General features: G+C 47.3%; 1 protein-coding gene across 2 annotated transcripts in view; it reads right to left on the bottom strand.

Moving 5' to 3' along the window:
* Positions 1-15,680: 15,680 nt before the first annotated feature.
* The window catches only part of ZNF536 (zinc finger protein 536), a 418,376-nt gene continuing 414,356 nt past the window's right edge, over positions 15,681-19,700 (bottom strand). For both annotated transcript variants that reach the window (XM_049703338.1, XM_033415005.2), the window contains exon 7: positions 15,681-18,534. In XM_049703338.1, coding sequence (XP_049559295.1) covers positions 18,290-18,534 — 245 coding nt within the window. In that variant the 3' untranslated portion in view covers positions 15,681-18,289. The remainder of the gene's footprint in view (positions 18,535-19,700) is intronic.

Genomic DNA, 19,700 nt, shown 5'->3' with positions numbered 1-19,700 from the left:
CCAGTCAGCCATCTCTCTATCAACTGGTCAACCCCTCAGCAAGCACTTACTGATCCCTCCTCCCATGCTGGGTACCCCAAGGATAGATACACAGGAAGAGTGAGTCAAGAGCCTGCTCCCTGGAGCTCTTTCAGTGCGGGGAGGCTGGTTAGAGCCAGGCCAGCTGTCATCTGGTGCTGAGCCAGCCATACTGCTCAGATCAGAAGTGACTTAGGAGCTCAGAGGAGCAGAGACCACTGAAGCCCACAGGACGCAAGGCGGGTCCCCGGGAGAAGGGAAGGGTGAAGGGCTTGAAGGGCTGCTGGGGGGAGACAGCATAAACAAGAAAGAGCTTCTTGGGGTGGCTGGCTTTGAAGACACTGATTTGGGAGCAAATAAAGAAATTAAGCATGTGGGCCTGGGGACCCAGGTAATGAGGGCTGAGTCGTCAGGCCTTGCGTGGCAAAGAGCCCTCCCTACGGCAGGGATAGGAGCACCTCCACAACCACACAGACCACCCGCAGGGGAAAAGCCTCCTTTACAGAAAGGAAGGAAAGACATTCTAAGAAGAGAGTTTGTTGCCACCTTGGTAATGGACCTTTAATGGTTCTGGCCAGTGGAACTGGTCAGTTCTGTGCAGGGCACCAGGGGCTGTTTGGGTGTCACTGAAAGTGCTATATACGGCCCAGTGATTACTCCCCAAATACTGATTCAGCCCAAGGGAAGCACCATGAGGTTTAGTTGCGACGCTCTGCAGCCCACGCTGCCCACAGAAGGCAGCCCTCAGTTCTACTCGTAAGAGGAACGCAAAGCGCCCTTCCCTGAGGGCGCAGCTGCGGGAGGGAGAATAAGTTATAGGAGACATTAAAAATAAATTTTTTCAAATTAATAAAACGCAACAGTCCACACTCAAGACCAACAGCTTGTAAAATTGGATTTCTAAAAGATGTAAGGGAGAGGAGGCCAACACTGGTCAGAAGCAGCAAGCCAGAGTTCAGGAAGGAGGGGCACAGGCAGAGCCGGCCCACGAGGCATTCACTGCGTCTGCCAGGCCGACACCAAACTGGTCAATCTGCTGGGGACGACAGTTCCTAAATCCCACCAACCAGAAGGTGCTGAGTGGTGTGAGGGAAGCGAGTGTCCCTGCTGCCCTCACCCCTTCGGGCCCTGATGTTGGAGGGTGGTGGGCAGAGCCTGAGGCCCTGCGTCTGGGGCCATCACAGTAAAATCACTGCAGTTCATTCTGGCCTTTGAGATGCGATTCCTTAAAACTGTTGATTTATTTCTCTATCTCCTCCAAGAATCTGAGCTTCCGCACAGGAAGGAGCCCGGGGTAAATATCTATTACAGAGAAGGCTCTTTAGAGGACATTTGGAGATTGGACTAAGGTCAGTGTCCTTACTCTGTCACCTAACCCTGAGACACCAGGCACAGCAGCTGCTCAGCGTGTCCCCTTCTCACCGAGACTCAGGGCCGGCAGGTTGCTCTGTCCAGCAAGCATACCCGGCCACAAAGAACAGCATCGCTGGGCTATAGCCAGGCCTGCTCTGGAGCACACGGCGGCCCCTGCAGAGCTCCCTGGGCACAGCTAAGCCTCCCCTCCTGAGAGGACCAGTGAGCCTGGCCCATAGAAAGTCTCCCCATCCGTGGCTGAACCCTGGCATTGGTCACCATCCTCTACAAATTCACCCCCTTAGCTCCTGTCCTGTTCAAACCACAGGATTTGACTAGAGGGGCAACTCTGAGGAGAGTTCAATTTCTCAACGTAATGAGCAGGTTATGGGTTTCCCGAGAGGGGAAAGACAAGCATCGTATCTGATAAATGTTGGTCAGGGTGCAGGCTGTGTAACTTGGCGGGGGGGGGCTTCTTTTTTTGTTGTTTTATTTTATTTATTTATTTTTTTTGCGGTACGTGGGCCTCTCACTGTTGTGGCCTCTCCCATTGCGGAGCACAGGCTCTGGACGCGCAGGATCAGCGGCCATGGCTCACGGACCCAGCCGCTCCGCGGCATGTGGGATCTTCCCGGACAGGGGCACGAACCCGTGTCCCCTGCATCGGCAGGCGGACTCTCAAGCACTGCACCACCAGGGAAGCCCCGAGGGGCCTTCTTAATTGACAGCATTAGTGAGGTAGATCAACTCCACGCAAGCAGCCCTCCAGCCTGTCCTCATGTTCCACTGACCCCAAACTTGACCTTACCTTCCACTGTCAAATTTCTGGAAGGAGCCCATCCACCTCCTATATCAGCCTTCCTCTCCCTCTTGGGCAGGATGCACCCCTGCCCAGCTTGTGCAGCCCTGTGGCCTGTTCCTCCACCCCAGCGAGCTGCCCCTGAGCGTTTACTGCTGGCTTCACAGCACCAGCCCAGCAGTCTCCTGGGCAGCTCGGCTGCTCTGAGCCCAAGGACACTCTTCACTCTCCGGGCCCCGGCGCCGCCGAGTCTCCGTCCTGCTTCTCCAGCCACACCCTGCTCAGCCTGGCGGCTCCCTCCTCACTCCATCCGAGGTAACCTCTTCTGAGTTCCTTCCTCGGGCAACTTCTCTTCCCTGCCCCACCTGATGGCCCTGTCTCTCCAGGGAGCCTCCAAACTCTCCAGGGGTGGGGTTGTCCTCTCTCTCCCCTGTGTCCCTCAGCACCACACATAGACAATGCACACAATAGATGCTCAGTGCATGCATAGCAACCAGAATCACAGGGGCTGCAAAGTGACCAGCCCGCTGCAGGAAGGGAAGGCCATTTTCCTGCTGCAAATGATGAACCATTTGCTCTCGAGAATGACTGCTCCGCCCGCAGCTCCGGAGGTAGAGGGGGCAGAGGCACTCTGAGGCCACGGCACAGCCCGAGAAGGCAGAGTGGAGCTCCGCGCAGGAGCCCCCAGCTTTCGCGAGGCTCCTGCGCAGAGACTCTGTCCGCCCGGCTCTATTCTTAGCAGCGCTCACAGCCGGTACCCGGAGAAGCCTGGCTGCGCCGCAGCGTCTGGCTTTCTCCGTCCAGTCTTCGGCGGAGCCTTCTGTTTCCGCCTTCAGGTGCGTGCTGCGTTCCTGTCCTCGCATCAGAATGGACAGGGTGGGCAGGCGCCATCTGGGCGAGATGCCCGATCCTCAGCTCACTCTCCCAGCTTCTCCACCTCCCCCCGCCCCCCACCCAGTGAGCTGGGCCTTTGTGTTATTTTTACAAGACTCAACTGCCTACACAGATCACCGAGGTCTCCTTTCCCTTTCCGAGGTGACTTGCCTCCATCATCGGGACTGGAGTTCCCTTGGGCTCCAGGTGGAATGGAGCAGAGACCGGCCACAACAAAGAACGTCCTGGAAGCCATGGTCAGAGCCAGTCGCCCACTAGGGTGCACCTGCTGGACACAGAGGCCTCCTGGCACCTCGTGGCAGTGCAGGGACAAGCCCACTGAGACAGTGCTGTCCACCCGAGTCTGTACTACAAGAAGGACCTACACAGCCTTCCTTCCATCCACTTGTTCTCAGCCCAGCTCAGGAAAGACGTGGAATGGGCACAGTTTGCTCTTGGATTCCTCCGTCTCTCCATCATTTCACTCACTCACTTGTTCATTTATATTCCTTCCTTCATTCAACATCTATATGTTTACGTATTTCACTCCTGCCTTGGTTTGGGTTCCCTTAAAAAGCAGATTCTTGGTGAGACAAGGACATGAGCGCAGGTAGTTCATTAAGAGGATCCCAGGAAATACACTTGAGGAGTGGGGACGTGAAACAGGGAAGAGAGGAAAGCCAGTACCAGTGCAGTGACGGGCCAGTGATGGGCAGGTTGCTGCTGCAGGCAACTGGGGCTCAGTCCAGGGGAAGGACCTCTGAGAACTATGGAGAACCCAGTGCTGGTATTTTTTCCCTGCCTCTCTTCTCCCATTGCCCGAGGGTTGTTTCTCTGAGGCATTAAATCCCCAGCACAGTCAGGAGTCCCTGCAGCTGGGCACACTCCTATGGTTCTTTATGCGGGGAAGCTGTCAGAGGCTGGGAACTGTCCCCCACACCACGGCTGCAGAGGGTGAGTCAAGGGGATGTGGGCAGGGCATTAACATGAGCTACGGCTCCACGGTGGTGCTTATTTTGCAGAACTTGATTGGATGCACACCGATGCCAGGCGCTGTGTTAAGGCTTTAAAAGATATGCCATTCTGGCTCTGAACCAACTTCATTACCGAATTGGCCAACCAGACCAGCGCCAGGGTCCTAGCCTGGCCAGGGAGGTTCTTTATCCAATCAGATTCACGCAGCCAATAAAGAAACCGATTCTGAGACTGGAACAGCGTAAGCTTTATTCAATGGCCAAAGAATGGAGAAGCGGGAACCTAGTTCACAAATCAGCTTCTCAACCCAATTCCGGCAGAGACACCAAATATATAGGAGGGTCGAGGTAAAAGTGAGGGAACTGGAAAGAGTGGAAGGAATGAATATTCATGAGTTATCTGAGAACAGGGGTGTGATTTGGACCTGGAAGTGATGCAACTCTCCCTTCAGGCCTTGTATGGGCTTTTCAGGTTGTTGTCATGGCAATCGTCAACTGTCATGGTGCCTGTGGGTGTGTCATTTAGCATATGCTAATGCATTACAATGAGCATATAATGAGGCTCAAAGGCTACTGGAAGTTGAATCTTCCACCATCTTGGACCTAGTTGGTTCTAACCCTTCTTGTTTTTTTTCTTTGCAGTTTCCTTCTGAAATTTAGATGAGTTATTGGTTTCTATTCAAGGGAGGGGCAGGAGTAGGATTCTGGAGTGACAGCCTTGGTAACAGCTTGCCATTTATAGCCAACTATATTTTTGATGGTTTGAGTAGTTTCTTTCCAGAAACTTAAAATGGGAGAAGGTGTGGTTATGTTGAACCAAAATTCAGGAAGTCTGTCTTTTAAACCTGGGTCATTTACATGATGGAACCAGGAAGCAGACATGAGGCTTCCATCATGGTTCACCATGGGTCCATGAATGAACCAGCCCAGGCCACTGCCCTCAAATGACCAAGTCCAGTTTAGGTGGAAGCAAACAGAACCCACCATGACAGTACGTAACACTGCAGCGAGTCCTGAACTCTTGTCCAGAGCTTTGTGCTTTGGGAGCCCAGAGAGAAATAATTGTCCCAGAGTTGGATAGGGAAGGCTTAGTGGAGGAGGTGAGATATTCAATTTTTGCCATTGTAGACTGTAATCGTCAACCACCTCAGAAGATTCCTTCTGTGGGCTACAATCTTAATTTTCATCTGTAAGTCTTCCTGGCGTGTAGCGTGATTTATTTCCTTACCAGCCAGCCTAACTTCTTTCAGCAACAGACTCTATCACTCCCGTCCTGATCTACATGACAATGAGAAATATTCGGAAAACACAGTGGGGCCATCCTATGCATACCCGCCTATAGACAGCTCATCCTTCAACCCCTCATCCTGCTCTTCTGGCTGTGGTCTTCCTGACCTGTTTTCTAGTTGCAGAACCCACCAGAAATCTTTGGATCTCTGCACTGGGGCTTATTGACCCTTCTTCCTAGAACCTCCCCCCCTCCCTCTCCCTTAGCCCCTCACATCCAAATCCTATTCCTCATTCAAGGCCCATCGCCTCACCTCCTAATGCTTCCCCTAGAAGTGGTTGCTCTCTCTAATTCTCTGTTCCCACTGTTCTTATGCTCAATCACATCGACTTTGATGTGCATGACTGAATCCCTGAGGGTGGGACTGCAGACACAGATGAACAGGCCATCAAGAAGCTATCTGTGGAAGGAGACTTGTCCCAGAACTCAGACGAGTGCAGTGCACGTGTTACTGATTTGGGTCCTTTGTAAGGTCATCAAGCAGTTGTGAGTTTCCTGCAAGCAGGTGAGCCTGTCTGGCTCACAGTAGTACGGCCAATGCCTAGCACACACCTTAGACCTCATACATGATCACTGAACATTGAGTGAATAAAAGCTTCTCCCCAGATATGAGACAACTAGTCCACATAAAACACTGTTACTATGCTTTGCCTGACCATGAGGGGTCATGGTATCACATTCTGGAGTCAATGAACTCTTCCCTCTGGGGTTACAAACCTACTTTAGTAATTACAAAACCACAACAACAATCTCTAGATATCGCTCTATAAATATTGCTTAGATAGCCCTTGGATACAACAGTGTGTTCATTTTCTCTGGGGCACAAAATCCTGTGCCTCTCTGAGCTCTCAGCTTTCTTGTCTCTTGAATGGGTATGCTGGACTCAATAATCTCTAAGATTTCTTCCTGCACTAATGTGCAATGAGTCTAAATGTAAAATGTTGCTGGTTGATGACCTGAACTGAAACATTAGTCTTGCTGCCCAACGTTTTCAGGGGAGACAAAAAATTTTAACTCTCTGGTATCATATAGTAGCATCCCTCCCCCCTCTCAAGAAGAGCAGACAATGAATGGAAGGCAGGGTGCAGGTCAGGCCATCGTCACTGCTGACAAGTGCCCTCCCACTGCCTCATCTGGCTCCCGGCTCCTGGCTCCGCCTGGCCGGACCTGAAGCCTCCCATTCCTTTCCTCAGGTTGGGAGGACCTAAGTGCTGGGGGAATAGGTCTTCTGAGAGGGAAATGATTCACACCCCAGCGGCGCAGGCTCCCAGCCACCTGCTCCCACCACCCTCTGGGCCCTGGGGGCACAGAGGCATGACCTGCAGGGGCTCAAGTCTCCCTGGGCGGATCTATTACATGCATTAAAATAATTTACGCTTGGCCCTATAAGGAGTTTAATTCGTCGTGCCATCATCTAGTCCAGAAGTGCTCCTCTTCATCGTGAATTATTTTTGAAGTATTTATGTGGACCTCACCGAAAATCGCCCCAGTCAGCAAACTGAGAAATGGAAAGACATTAAGAGGAGGCGTTGACCCCAGGGTCACAGGCATGAGTGTGGCCAGGGTCAACAGGGTGGGAGAGGGAGCTGGGGTGGCTGCAGCAGATGGTGACCAGGCTGTCGGGCTCTGTCCTCCCTGCCCACACCTTGGCATGGGCAGGGCACATGTATTTTTCATATGAGTGGCTGTGGTAATAACTGATGTGTGTAGCATTTCTGTTTGCAAAGCACTTCCCCATGTTCTCATGTGTGGGCAGGGAGGACAGTAAGCCTGCACAGCACATGTTAGCAGCCTCTTTTACAGATGAGGAAACTGAGGCTCAGAGGGACAAAGGCATAGGCACAGTTTAGCAGATATAGACTTGGAACCAATTTCCTGATTGCAGCTACCCACTTGGCAGCTGTGAGTCCTTTTGTAGAGCTTGGGATGCTGGTCTCAGATGAACCCAATGCACGGGGATATCAGACCAGTTTCATCAATGCAGCGGACTGCCTGCCCTTCCGCCCACCCACAGACACATACCCACACACTACAGGTAAGAAGGACCACAGCCAAGTTCTCAAGGACACTGCTGGTCTGACATTGAGTTTAGTCAATATTCTTCTTTGTTTGGGGGTCTCATTTCTGGAGACTGCTGAAAGAACTTCCTTTTTAAAAGCTAACAAGATTTCCACAACACTCCAGTGATTATTATCAAAGATAATTGGGCTGGGAATTTTATTTATTCAATAAATATTTATTTAAGGTCTTACTCTGTACCAGGTACTACTTGCACCACAGCTCTGACTGGTCCCTGAGCTCGTGAAAGTTACAGTTCCAGCAAGGAAAGCAGGCCATAAGCATGTAAACCAAGGGGTAAACAAGGTACTTCTAGGGAGTAATTAATTACTGCCACAAGGAAGATAGAAATAAGATGATAGACTGTGGTGTGGTACAGAGGCCAGGAACACATGGATCCAGTAGTGACAGAAAGCTTCTCTGAGTGACATCTGAGTAGAAACCTAAGGAAGGGAAGGTGCCCAGCTTGGAAAGGGCAAGAGGAAACAAGTGCAAAGGCCCTGGGGCAGGAATGGTTTTGGCAAGCCTGAAGTACAAAGAGCCATGTTGACTGGAGAGGGAGGGTATTGAGGGAGAGATGGAGGATGAAGTTAGAGAGGTTGGCAAAGTCAGACCATGTAGGGCCTCAAAGGCCAAGGTAAGGAGTATGGATTTTATTCTAATGTAAGAGGAAGCCACTGGAGGGTTCTAAGCAGTGTAGTGACATGTGCTGACCTGTTGAATAAAAAGCTGATTGAGTTTCATGATTCCTCAAAACTTTAAACACAGAATTACCCACTGATCCAGCAGTTCCACTCCTAGGTATATGCCCCAAATAATTGAAACCAGCTTCCCAAATACTTGTACACGAATATTCATAGCAATACTATGTGATATAGCCAAGAGGTGAAAACAACCCAAATGTCCATCAATGGATGAATAGAAAAACAAAATGTGGTATAAACATACAATGCAAGATTATTCAGTCATAGGAAGGAATGACATACTGATACATGCTACCAAGTGGGTGAACTTCGAAAACATTGTGCTAAGTGAAACGTGTCAGATGCAAAAGGTCATATATTGTATCGTTCCATTTATATGAAATATCCAGAACTGGTAAATCCATGGAGACTTTGCATATTGCTGGGGAGGGGGGGATAGAAAGTTACTGGTTAATGGCTGTGGGGTTTTCTTTTGGAGTAATAAAGACGTTTGGGAACCTATACAGCCAATGGTTGGGCAACATAGTGAATGTACTTACTAAATGCCACTGAATCATAGACTTTAAAACAGTTAATTTTATATAAGTGAATCTCACCTCAATAATATATATATATTTTTAATTTTTAAAACAGAAGTTGATATTCTTGGGCACATGGATCCTTCCATGTCATTCCAGACCAATGCCCTGGACACCAAAGCCCTGCAGGGCCCCTTCTTTGAATGCCTCTGAAACCTGGGCCCTCACACACCTCACTGCTGCTTCCCCCAGTTCAGGGCCATCTTTTTGAATAAGGCCCTGTCGACCTGCTGGCAGCCAGTAAATCCTCTGGCCCAAAGAAAGGACCTTCTCTGACCACTTATCTAAAGGGACAAACCCCCAACCCCCACCCCCACCCCCCACCCCCTCCACCACCCCCCCGCTTTCCAACAAATCACTGAGGGGGTGGGGTGAGAAGCCGGGGCAGGGACCCTCCTTGCGTCTCCTCTGCTGGGTCCCCAGAACCTGGCACAAATGGTGACCCGCTCTTCCGAGCAACGCCCCCACTCCACCCTCCAGTGCTACTGGGCCCCAATTTCTGGTAACAGCAATGATTCTGAGGAGGAAATGGGCAGCAATTTGGGAGGAAAACAGAGTTCAGGTGTCAATAATTTAAAAGGTACGCGGCATTGATCCCTGTCCGAGGTAATAGCATGAGCAGCTGGCGCCGTGCAGGACCCGCGCGCCCTCCTTGGGACCCGATACCACAGCGAGCCCCGTTGGAGCTTTTATCCACTTCCTCGCCAAAAGAGAAGCCCTGGGGACCGGGAGCTTGGAGCCCAAGCCTCGGAGCGGGGGGCCTTCTCCCCTCCGGCCAACGCTCCTTTGATCCCTCAGGGGCGAGGGGCTGAGTCAGAGGCCGGGTTGCGGGGTCCGCGCCGAAGAAACCAGCCCCCGACCCGCGGCGGCACGGAGACTCCGGGCGCTCCCACCTGGCGCCGCGCCCGCTCAGTGCCCGCCCAGCCCGGGCGCCCCTCTCCAGGCGCGCTGCCCAGTGACCTGCTCCATCAGTCCGCCAGGTCTCCTGGAGGAAGGAAAAAACATTGAAAATGAAACCCTACCCAGCGGAGAGCTTCCACGTTGGGCTGGTTTTCTGTTTGGGGGTTCCCGATGCTCCCCCCAGCTTGGGCTGGAGAGAAGCACAGTTGAGTGCCGGTCCCAGTCTCTCAGGCTGCGCTCCCTGCAACCCGAGAGAAAGGCCCACCAAGCCGGGTGAAGCCCACCGGGACCCGCAGTTACTTTTATTGATTTTCTGGAGATCTGGCAGCCAAAAGTAGAGGCGTGGTGCGCAGGGGAAAGAGGCCAGACATACCCAGACCGGGATGTCTAAGTTGGGTGCGCTCCTTTGTTCAGGAGGTTTCCAAGCCATTCGAGTGAACCTGCCACCAAAAATCGCTTGTAAACGAAGAAGGCAGGGACTGACCCAAAGTATGAGGAGCAATTTGTGCGGGCTTCTGGTTTCGCTTTCTCAGTGTGCATCGTTTTTAAACAACGTGACTTCTAACCCTCAACTTTGCTATCCCTCTTTCTCCCACTGTCTGCCCTTTCTGGGAGAGGCAGTGAGGTTGACACACTTCAGACAAATCACAGCAGCCAACTTCCTGTCCGGCCCCATTTCTACTGAGAAACCCTCCCTCCACCTCTCCGGGGTGCAGGTAACTGGACTGATGGAGCCTCCTTCACGGCCTCTCCCAGCCAAACTTCTCATAACCCAAGGCATAAATAATCACACGTTTTATAAATAGCCGTGGACAAGAGGCTGTAAAACAACGAAGATATATTTGTGCCTTTATGTCCTAGAAATATTTTCTAAAACGACTGTTTTATTTGGTGTGGGTTGAATGGGGGCGTGTGTATACATAACAATCCCCAAAGTTTTCCCCTCCCCCCCCTCAGGTCAGACCAGCGCTATCGTTAGCAAATTGATAAGGTTCCATGGGCAAGCTTTATTCGTTCTGACACGAGCCTATGACACTTTATAAAAAGAAGTAATCCAGAACAATCTCTAGGTAATTAACACCTAGATAAACAAACATAAATTTCTATATTGCATTTATTTGGACTACCACTCAAATATGCGTGAACCATGCTTTTTTAATTAAAAGATAAATCCATGTGACACTTAGCCTCAAACTTAATTATTCAGCATAGTATAATAAAAAATAGAGCCCATTAAATGTGTCTTGCACTGTATTTCTGTATTAACAGCAAAACAGTTCGGTCTGGGATCATTTAAATTTTCCCCCTCCTCTTTGCTTGTGATTTCCCTGTTCACAAAAGCCCTTCCTCTCCCTCCCTCCCTCCCTCCCTCCCTCCCTCCATCTTTCTCTTTTCTCTTAACACCAACAGGTGATGAGATTAAAACTCTTCACAAGCCCCTACATGGAATGCTCATCTGGGCAACATTTTTAATATTGCATTACACTATGAATTTTTTTCCTTCCCCATGGAAACATACCTCTAGTTCTGTGGAACGGGACCAGCCCTTCTATCTTGAAAAGAAGATCACAATATTTAACATTAATTTCCTTGGGATTGTGCTTACAATACACCAGGTGAGGTTTTCATAATATACTGTTACAATACAAATGTTCAACAGAGAAGGGGAAGTGTGCAAACCCCAAACTACAAGAGACATCAGGGTTATCATCTTTATAAAAGTTTCAGCACAAAATACTACCTTAACACGGTATCAGCAGCTCAGCAGTTTCCAGCTGCCAGGAAGAGAAATTCACATTTGAGGCATCCCCCACCTAGTTGAAGTAGAACTCAGCAAGGATATATAAACAATGACCATGTGCCAGGCATTGTGTGGTGGGCTGTGCGCACCTTGTCAACTTTCACCCTTACAGCAAAGGTGATGTGGCAGAGAAGATTTGAACCCAAGTCTCAAGTTAGCAAAGCCCGTGCTCTGAGCCCCTTGGCTCCCCCGATTGGCCTCATACTGGCCTCCTGAGTTAAGGGCAGCAATAGCTTGGTTCCGCCGAGACATGTGCCTTTAGAGGGAGTGGCCTTGGACCCAGGTTGACCAACCGTTCAGGTTTGTCCAGGACTGCCCTGCTTTTAGCACTGGAAGTTCCACGTACTGGGAAACGCTTTAGTCCAGGGAAATCAGGATGTTCACCATCCTATGTACACTCCTCCAGCAAATAGTGCTGCTGCCACGGTGGCCAAACCCGTCGACAAAGGATAGACTGGAGCCATACAAAGACCTTGAATTGGGACCAGGAGACTCCCACACACTCCTTCCCAGAAAACTGAGGTCCCTGGGTGTGATCTATGACTGATGGTTCTCTGGGATCCTGTAAATCTGTTGAAGAAGGCATTTGGGTCATGCTACATCGACTCCCATCTTGCTGACTTCTGAACAAGCCAGAAAGCCATGCATCTGCAGAATGCACTCCGTTTCAATGCTCAAGTGGGTTCCTAGCCGGTGTCAGTTTCAATAACAGTCCGTGGAACCTGGTGGTACCTAGCTTGCTGTCTGTGCAGCTTGTAACATAGTTATCTACTACTATCTCATTTAATCCCAGTAAGAGCCTGCTGTGGGCACCATTTTCCACTTCACAGATAAAGAAGCAGATCTGGGGAGGTGGAATGACCTGCTTGGATCCCACAGCTCAGAGAGGTTGAGACAGGCCTCCCAAGCCCCATTACACCCGCACGGCCTTTGCACATGCTTCTCCTCTAGCCGGCATGATCTCCTTCATATCTCAGTTCATTGTCACCTCTTAGGGAAGTCTTCTGTGACATGAAAAATCCATCTTATCCCTGAATCTCCTCTTCCAGATGTGTTACATTTATTTGTGTGATTATCAGATTGAAGTCTATTTTCTCCTTAGACAGTGATCTGTGGGCATGATCTCTGACTCACCTGTGTATCTCCAGCCCATAGCCTGATGCCTGGCACACAGTAGGTCCCCTGTAAACTTTCATCAGACAAGTGAGTGGAATAACATCTAACACCAAGACCAACTCTTTTCCCCCAGCATCCCACTCTTTCCCCATCTGCCCACAAGACACTGAGAATGGCAAGAAAGTGGTTAAAATACTGATTTTTCAAATGAGAAAATTGGAAAACAAAAAGTTTAAGACATTTGTCCAGGATCATTTTATCTGAAGGGGGTGAGTGTGGAGGAATCATGACCACCTGACCTCCAGGGAGACTTTTCCAAAACACAAGGGGGTTTAGTGTACAGTATTTTGTGTATGTGAAATTAATCTCAAATTTATCCATAACTTATTACACCAGAGTGGTGACAATATCTAGCATTTGTAGAGTTCTTTATAAACCTACATATAATTTCCCCTACGTTATTGCATTTAACTTCATAACTTTACAGGTAATGATCAATGAACTCAGAACAGTTAAACTGTTCAAGATCAAGTAGCTAATAAGTAGTTCAGGGTTCAGATTTAAGTCAGGACACCTCAATCTTGTAATTCTTTACAACGGACTGATCTGCCAATTGTCTGTGACTATAGAAGAGCTCAAAATATTTTGATGGAAATACATGTTGAAGCTTCTTAAAAAGGCCTCCTTCCAGTTTTATTTTTATTTTGTAACAGCTTTATTGAGATATAATTCACATGCCATAAAATTCACCCTTTTAAAGTATACAACTCAGTGGTTTTTAATATATTCAGAGCTGGGCAACCAGCATCACTATCTAATTTTAGAGCGTCTGTATCTCTGGGAGAAGAGAACTCCTCCCCCTCAGCCATCAGTCACCCCCATCCTCCCCTCCCCACAACCCCAGCAACCACAGGACTGGCTTCTTTAGTGACTGGCTTCATCAACCTAACGCAGTGTTTTCAAGGTTCATCCACGTTGCAGCCTGTGTCAGTGCTCCATCCCTTTCCACGGCAGAATAAAAGTCCATTCTTGACAAAACGCTAATTTGAAAAGATACATGCCCCCTAATGTTCATAGCAGCACCATTTACAGTAACCAAGACATGGAAACAACCTAAATGCCCATCGACAGAGGCATGGATAAAGAAGATGCGGTGTGAGGGCTTCCCTGGTGGCGCAGTGGTTGAGAGTCCGCCTGATGATGCAGGGGACACGAGTTCGTGTCCCGGTCCGGGAAGATCCCACATACCGCGGAGCGGCTGGGCCCGTGAGCCATGGCCGCTGAGCCTGCACGTCTGGAGCCTGTTGCTCCACAACGGGAGAGGCCACAACAGTGAGAGGCCCGCGTACCACAAAAAAAAAAAAAAAAAAAAGAAGATGCGGTGTGTATGCATATACAATGGAATATTACTCAGCCATAAAAAGGAATGAAATAATGCCATTTGCAGCAACATGGACGGACCTAGAGATGATCATACCAAGTGAAGTAAGTCAGACAGAGGAAGACAAAGATCATATGATATTGCTTACGTGTGGCATCTAAAATATGACACAAACAAACCTATTTATGAAACAGAAACGGACTCACAGACATAGAGAACAGACTTGTGGCTGCCAAGGGGGAGGGATGGATTGGGAGTTTGGGGTTAGCTGATTCAAACTATTATGTATAGGATGGATAAACAATAAGGTTCTACTGTTTAGCACAGGAAACTATACTTAATATCCTGTGATAAATCATAATGGAAAAGAAAAAATAATTCCTTCTGTGGATAAACCACATTTTGATCATCTATTTATCACACAGTTTTAAATACACATTTTGAACCAATATGTGAAATTCAGAGGCTTCCCCCAAAATCCAGGTGTCCAGTGTCTCTTACAAAGTCAGAAGCCCTGATGCCGCCTTCTTCGTGGTGATGAGCAGCAGCGCTGGGATCCCCCATGGCCCCCGAGACCGCCCCCCTCCCAATTTCTACTCTCCTCCTCTCCCACCGAGGCATCCTGCCTGGCCCCTGGAGGCATTTGGGATCAGGATCCATCATGTATGCAGAGTTACAGCCCCTTAATCAACCTTCCTTCCCTGAGGGGTTCATTTTCTGATGCTTCCCTAACTCCTCGTAACTCACCTTTGTTGTTTCTAACAACGGACTCTCGGGACTGCCAAAGATTTCATTCAAGTCATCTGCTCCCTTCCAGGGACACCAACAGTCTGGCCTCCTCCTGAAAGAAACCCGGTGACTTACAAATTCCTGTATCGTGGCTGGATGCCTTTGTTTGCAACATTTCGGTGGGCCAACCTATTCCAGAGCTGCAGCATGCAACATGCAAGCTTGGTTTTGAAAGCAGACCACCACCGACAGCAAAAAAACAAGTCAAAAAGCAACAGCTTCCCTAGTGGCACAGTGGTTGAGAGTCCGCCTGCCGATGCAGGGGACACGGGTTTGTGCCCCGGTCCAGGAAGATCCCACATGCCGCGGAGCAGCTGGGCCCGTGAGCCACGGCCACGAAGCCTGTGCTCCGCAACCGGAGAGGCCACAACAGTGAGAGGCCCGCGTACCACACACACACACAAAAAAAACAATCCTGTGCATCAAGTGTGGGGCACACACTCCAAACCTCCTCAGATCGGTGGCAGAGTTCTGTTTTTCAGCAGCCCAGATACCGTAGACTTTATTATTCTTTGTCCTTTCCTTTGCTTCTGGAGAAAGAATTCATATTGTCCTCTGATCATTCAGAGGGAAAAGACTTCCTTGCATTTAATGATATTTTTAAAACTTGCTACCAGGAAAGGGAAATAATAGCTCCCAATGCCTTAAGTGTCTTGTATAATTGCTAGTATATGAGGAGCATTGGTATTTGCATAGGTATTACCTCACTAAAACCCATGTCTGCAAGCTTTCAAAGAAACATAGTTCACAAATGCACATGGGTGTGCATACACACACACACACACACACACACACACACACAGATACACATGCTATTCGTACTGCACAGAGATACTCTTCAGCTTGAAAAAGCACCAGGTTATGGGAACCATCCACCCAGGATACTGCAGGGCTTTTTATAAGAAGTGGGGTTTGACCAAGTCTTATCAAAATCTGAAAAAGCTGCAAAAATATGTTTCCCTCCTCCTAGTAAACATATGTGAATAGGAAAAGTTTTTTTTTCCCCCAGAGGTAGAGGTTTTATTGCGTAAAACACTGGATAAAACTGGACTGCTTCAAAGACATTTTATTCTAACAGCAGAAAGAAAACAGTCATTGCTGAAAAAACAACTTTTAATACTTTCTATACCAGAATAAAGTTCTGTCAACTGATGTATTATAATAATAAATAATGACCAAGAATAAACTTTAAATACAAAGTTTTCTACTTGTTACAAGCATAGCAACAAAATCCTCTACTCTATTGATCTCAGATTTCCTCCAAGATAGATTTTTTTTCTTTGTGTAGGAATGTAGACAGTATTATGACCAGCATCACAGACTACAGAAGTTACAGGGTAAAAACTTGACATGTTTAGATATGAGAACCTGATGACATTCAGAAACTGACACTGCATCACTGCGGCTGTCACTTGTTTGTATTACAAGTTACAAATGTTCTGGAAAGAAGGCCTGTGTCAGGGGGGAAATAAGGACGGTAGCACTGGACAAAATGGAATCAACACACACGCCACAAAGAAGAGGGGATGTTCCCAGTGTCACAAACAGAATTATTGCCTGTCGCATCTGACGATGCTCAGAAGACACAAAAGGATACTGAAAGAGCGCCCAAAGTGCTAGAAATGGAACGTGGCTCTCGTTTTTTTCCACTTTTTTTTCCTCTTTTTTGCTCTTTTTACTTTTTTTTCTTCTTTTTTATATTTTTCTTTGCTAAGATACCAAAGGCAGGGCAAACACACAGAAAGCAAGCGACTGGCACAGTCACCAAACACAGTAGTGCATTTAAAATCCTAAAGCTTACTACAGTCGGAAAGTTTTCAATAACATTTCAGTCCTTTCTCTAGGATCATAGAAACAGTTGCATTAAGTTTATCAACTCGATTTAAGTAAGGCAGTGAGAACTATTCTAGAAAAACAAGAAAGCAGCTTGCTCTATGCCAGATGGGTCCACGTTGTACAGCGACCACGTTTACACTGAAACCCCGGGTGGATGTCACCCTCTCGACAGCATATGCAAACCGGATTCCTTATTAGCCTGAGATTCCTTCTGGTCTCAGGATAGCGAAGCATTTTATTTACATTGATTGCAGTTCAGTATTTTTGTAAACTGCTGTAGGCAGAGCTGAAGTTTTTAAGGCCCTGGGGTTTTATTCTGTGCTCCCAGCCTGCAAGGAGATATCTATCTTTTTTTTTTTTTTTTTAAGTCTGAATGATTTTTTTAGAAGAAGTTAATACTTCAATACTTCTCCACCGTCACAAGCAACAGCACCAATTTCGTGTCACGCCAAGGAAGTATGTTAAGAGGCTGAACTTTGACACCACACTAGCAGATTCAGGAATAAACCATTAACTAGTTTTCGTAAATTGTTTTTTAAAAGAATGAGTTGTTTCATTATTGGCTCTCCAATCTCCCTCTGGGTGGTGCAGAACTTGATAAATTTGGAGTATCCAATCAGTAGAAAATCTAAAATCTACAAAAATATAGAACACATTTGTTTTACAAAAACAGACATTTTAACTTAAACAGTCTTCTTCATTAGTGATAGAGAGCAGGATGTTTAGATTCATATTTTAATACAAGCTATTTCATAAGAGCTTGCTGGAGAAGAAAATCTTGCTTCGTGTCTGTGAGACTTACAAAAACTAACACACGAAAAAAATCTGATAATAAGGACCAAAGCAGCCTTCTTTCAAGTAAAATTTTTAAAATCATAATAAAAACAATCTATTGTTACATAAACTTCCATTCCTCACCAGCACCTTCTGTGGATAGGGTGGGCTAGTTTTTCTAAGCATTTTTATATCATGTACCCCTAAAAATTTTTTTATTAGCAAGCTTCTTGTAAATTCCTCCAAAAAAAAAAAAAAGAAAGAAAAGAAAAGAAAAAAAGACAACCAAGAAAAAAGCATTTCCCTCCATACTGCAATTTGATCTAAAAAAAAGGAATTACTCATCAAACCTGCACTGGACATTTGTCTGCAGATACTTCCTGACCATTGATTCATTTGGCTGTGGGTGTTTTTAAAATGCACGTTGAAAATGGCAATCCTCTGCAGTGCCGGTCAGCCCTGGCGCTGGCTGCGGGCCGGCTAAGGTTTCTCTGAGAGTGCAGTTACAACACCACGTGAATTGATTTTCTCTGCAGTGACCGCTCCAGTCAGACTGGCACCGCGGCCGCCTCCCAACACATCCCATTAGGGTGCGAGGCAGATGACAGCAGCTGGTGTCAGATTATAGAGGTGTTTTCAACAATGAAAACACAGCCCCTCCATCTTCAAGGCAACACTAAATCATTTAGATGGTATCGTTTTTCAGTTAAGAGCATGATTTTTGAACAAAGACGACTCTAGCATTGGAAGGGCCCCCAGCTTTCTTGAGCTCGGAGGACACCAAGCATTTCTGAAATCCCTTTTCTCCCACCTGCATTGTTTGGAAATACTTGTTGCCGGGTAACAGTTTAGCAGCCATTTTCAAGGGCTGGGGATTTTTTTTTAATATATATATAGCTATCTTTTTAAATTTTTTAAATGTTCTATACACTAGAGGGGAGGTTGTACATGATTTTTTCCCCTTGGAATGCAGTTAGCAAACTCTTTTACCAGATGCATAATCTGAAAACTGTGTAAAATAATATTGCAATATCCGGGTTGGTTGGCTCAGTTGCGCTCCTCCTGGGCCTTGCTGCCCTCCTCCGTTAGCTCCGCTGAGCTCCCCGCCTTGACAGCTGTGGGGTCTTCGAAATTCCCAGAAGCCTCCGAGTCGACTCTGGAGCGCTTGAACCTGCGGTCGGGATACTGGCTGTTGTCAAAAGGCATGCGATGGACGCAGAGGACGTGGGTCTTCAGATTTCCCTTCTGAGAGGCACTGTAGGGACAGTAGCGGCACTGGAAAGGCCTGTGACCTGTGGGCAGAAAGAGTGGCCGGTCAGCTCTGCCGTTTACCCCCCTTCCCGGCCCCCAGCGCTCAAAGGACCATGATCATGATTACCAATATTATCAATATCATCGGTGTTATTGCCTTGCAAAAATCAAATGGCAAAGAATGAAGATGCAGCCCATATAACTATTTGGATAAGTAATAAGTTACTTGGATAAATAATGTTACCAAATAATAATAACTTGGACAGGAATTTCCATCATGGCCAGAGTTTTTAATTCAGAGTTTCTAGGCAACAGAAGAGAAAGTTCCCAACACCTGGAAATTCTTTTATAAAAAGTTAGGTAGCAAATATTTTAGCCTTTGCAGGCCAAGGTCAAAGATATGATGTAGGTACTAATATAGCAAGAGAGGAAATAAATTTCCAAATTTTTGTTGATGAAATTCAAAACTTTATTTATGGATACTGAAATCTGAATTTTATATAATTTTCATATGTGATGAAATATTATTCTTGTTGGGTTTTTTTTTTCAACCATTTAAAAATGTAAAAACCGTTCTTAGCTTGCAGACCATACGAAAACAGACAGGAGACGGATTTGAGCCTTGGACTGTACTTTGCTGACCCTAGCTCCACACAAAAAAGCCATAAATCCCGCCATCTGAGATTCTGACTCAGGTCTCCAAGCCAGTTCACTTTCTTATCCTCCCACTAACTCTTTTTATCTTAACTCTTAAGATAAGCAAATCAAGAGTGACCAGGGAGGGTGTTTGGGGTGGGGTGAGAGAGGGATATTACCCAAGCCTTGTTCTTGGGTGGAGCAGAAGTGCCAAGCTGGAAGAATTTGGGAATCTCAGGATTTCAAGAGGAGGCAGCAGAAGGTATCAGAGAGGAACCTGGACATTAGGATAATCAAGGACAACCTAGTTTTAAAGAAATTTGATTTTGAATAGTGACGCTTGGACTCAAACTTTACTAGAAAGGCTATAAATCAGAACAGAAGATGGATTGTGTGAAATCCATCTGCTCCTTCAGGCTTGATTTCTCTGTCCAGATGCACAGCAGGCGTGTACACATTTCTGCCATCTTAAGGAACCAGTAAAGCATCTGGTTTGGGAAGTTATAATGGAACAGTTGTATTCTGCCTGATGCTGGGAAGCGGTAGATACGCAATTCCTGGAAGCTGTTTT

This window comes from Orcinus orca, chromosome 20 (assembly GCF_937001465.1).
Source record: "Orcinus orca chromosome 20, mOrcOrc1.1, whole genome shotgun sequence".
Classification (NCBI taxonomy): Eukaryota; Metazoa; Chordata; class Mammalia; order Artiodactyla; family Delphinidae; genus Orcinus; species Orcinus orca.
Note: the sequence above shows the minus strand (reverse complement) of the source record. Positions and strands in the feature narration are given on the sequence as shown.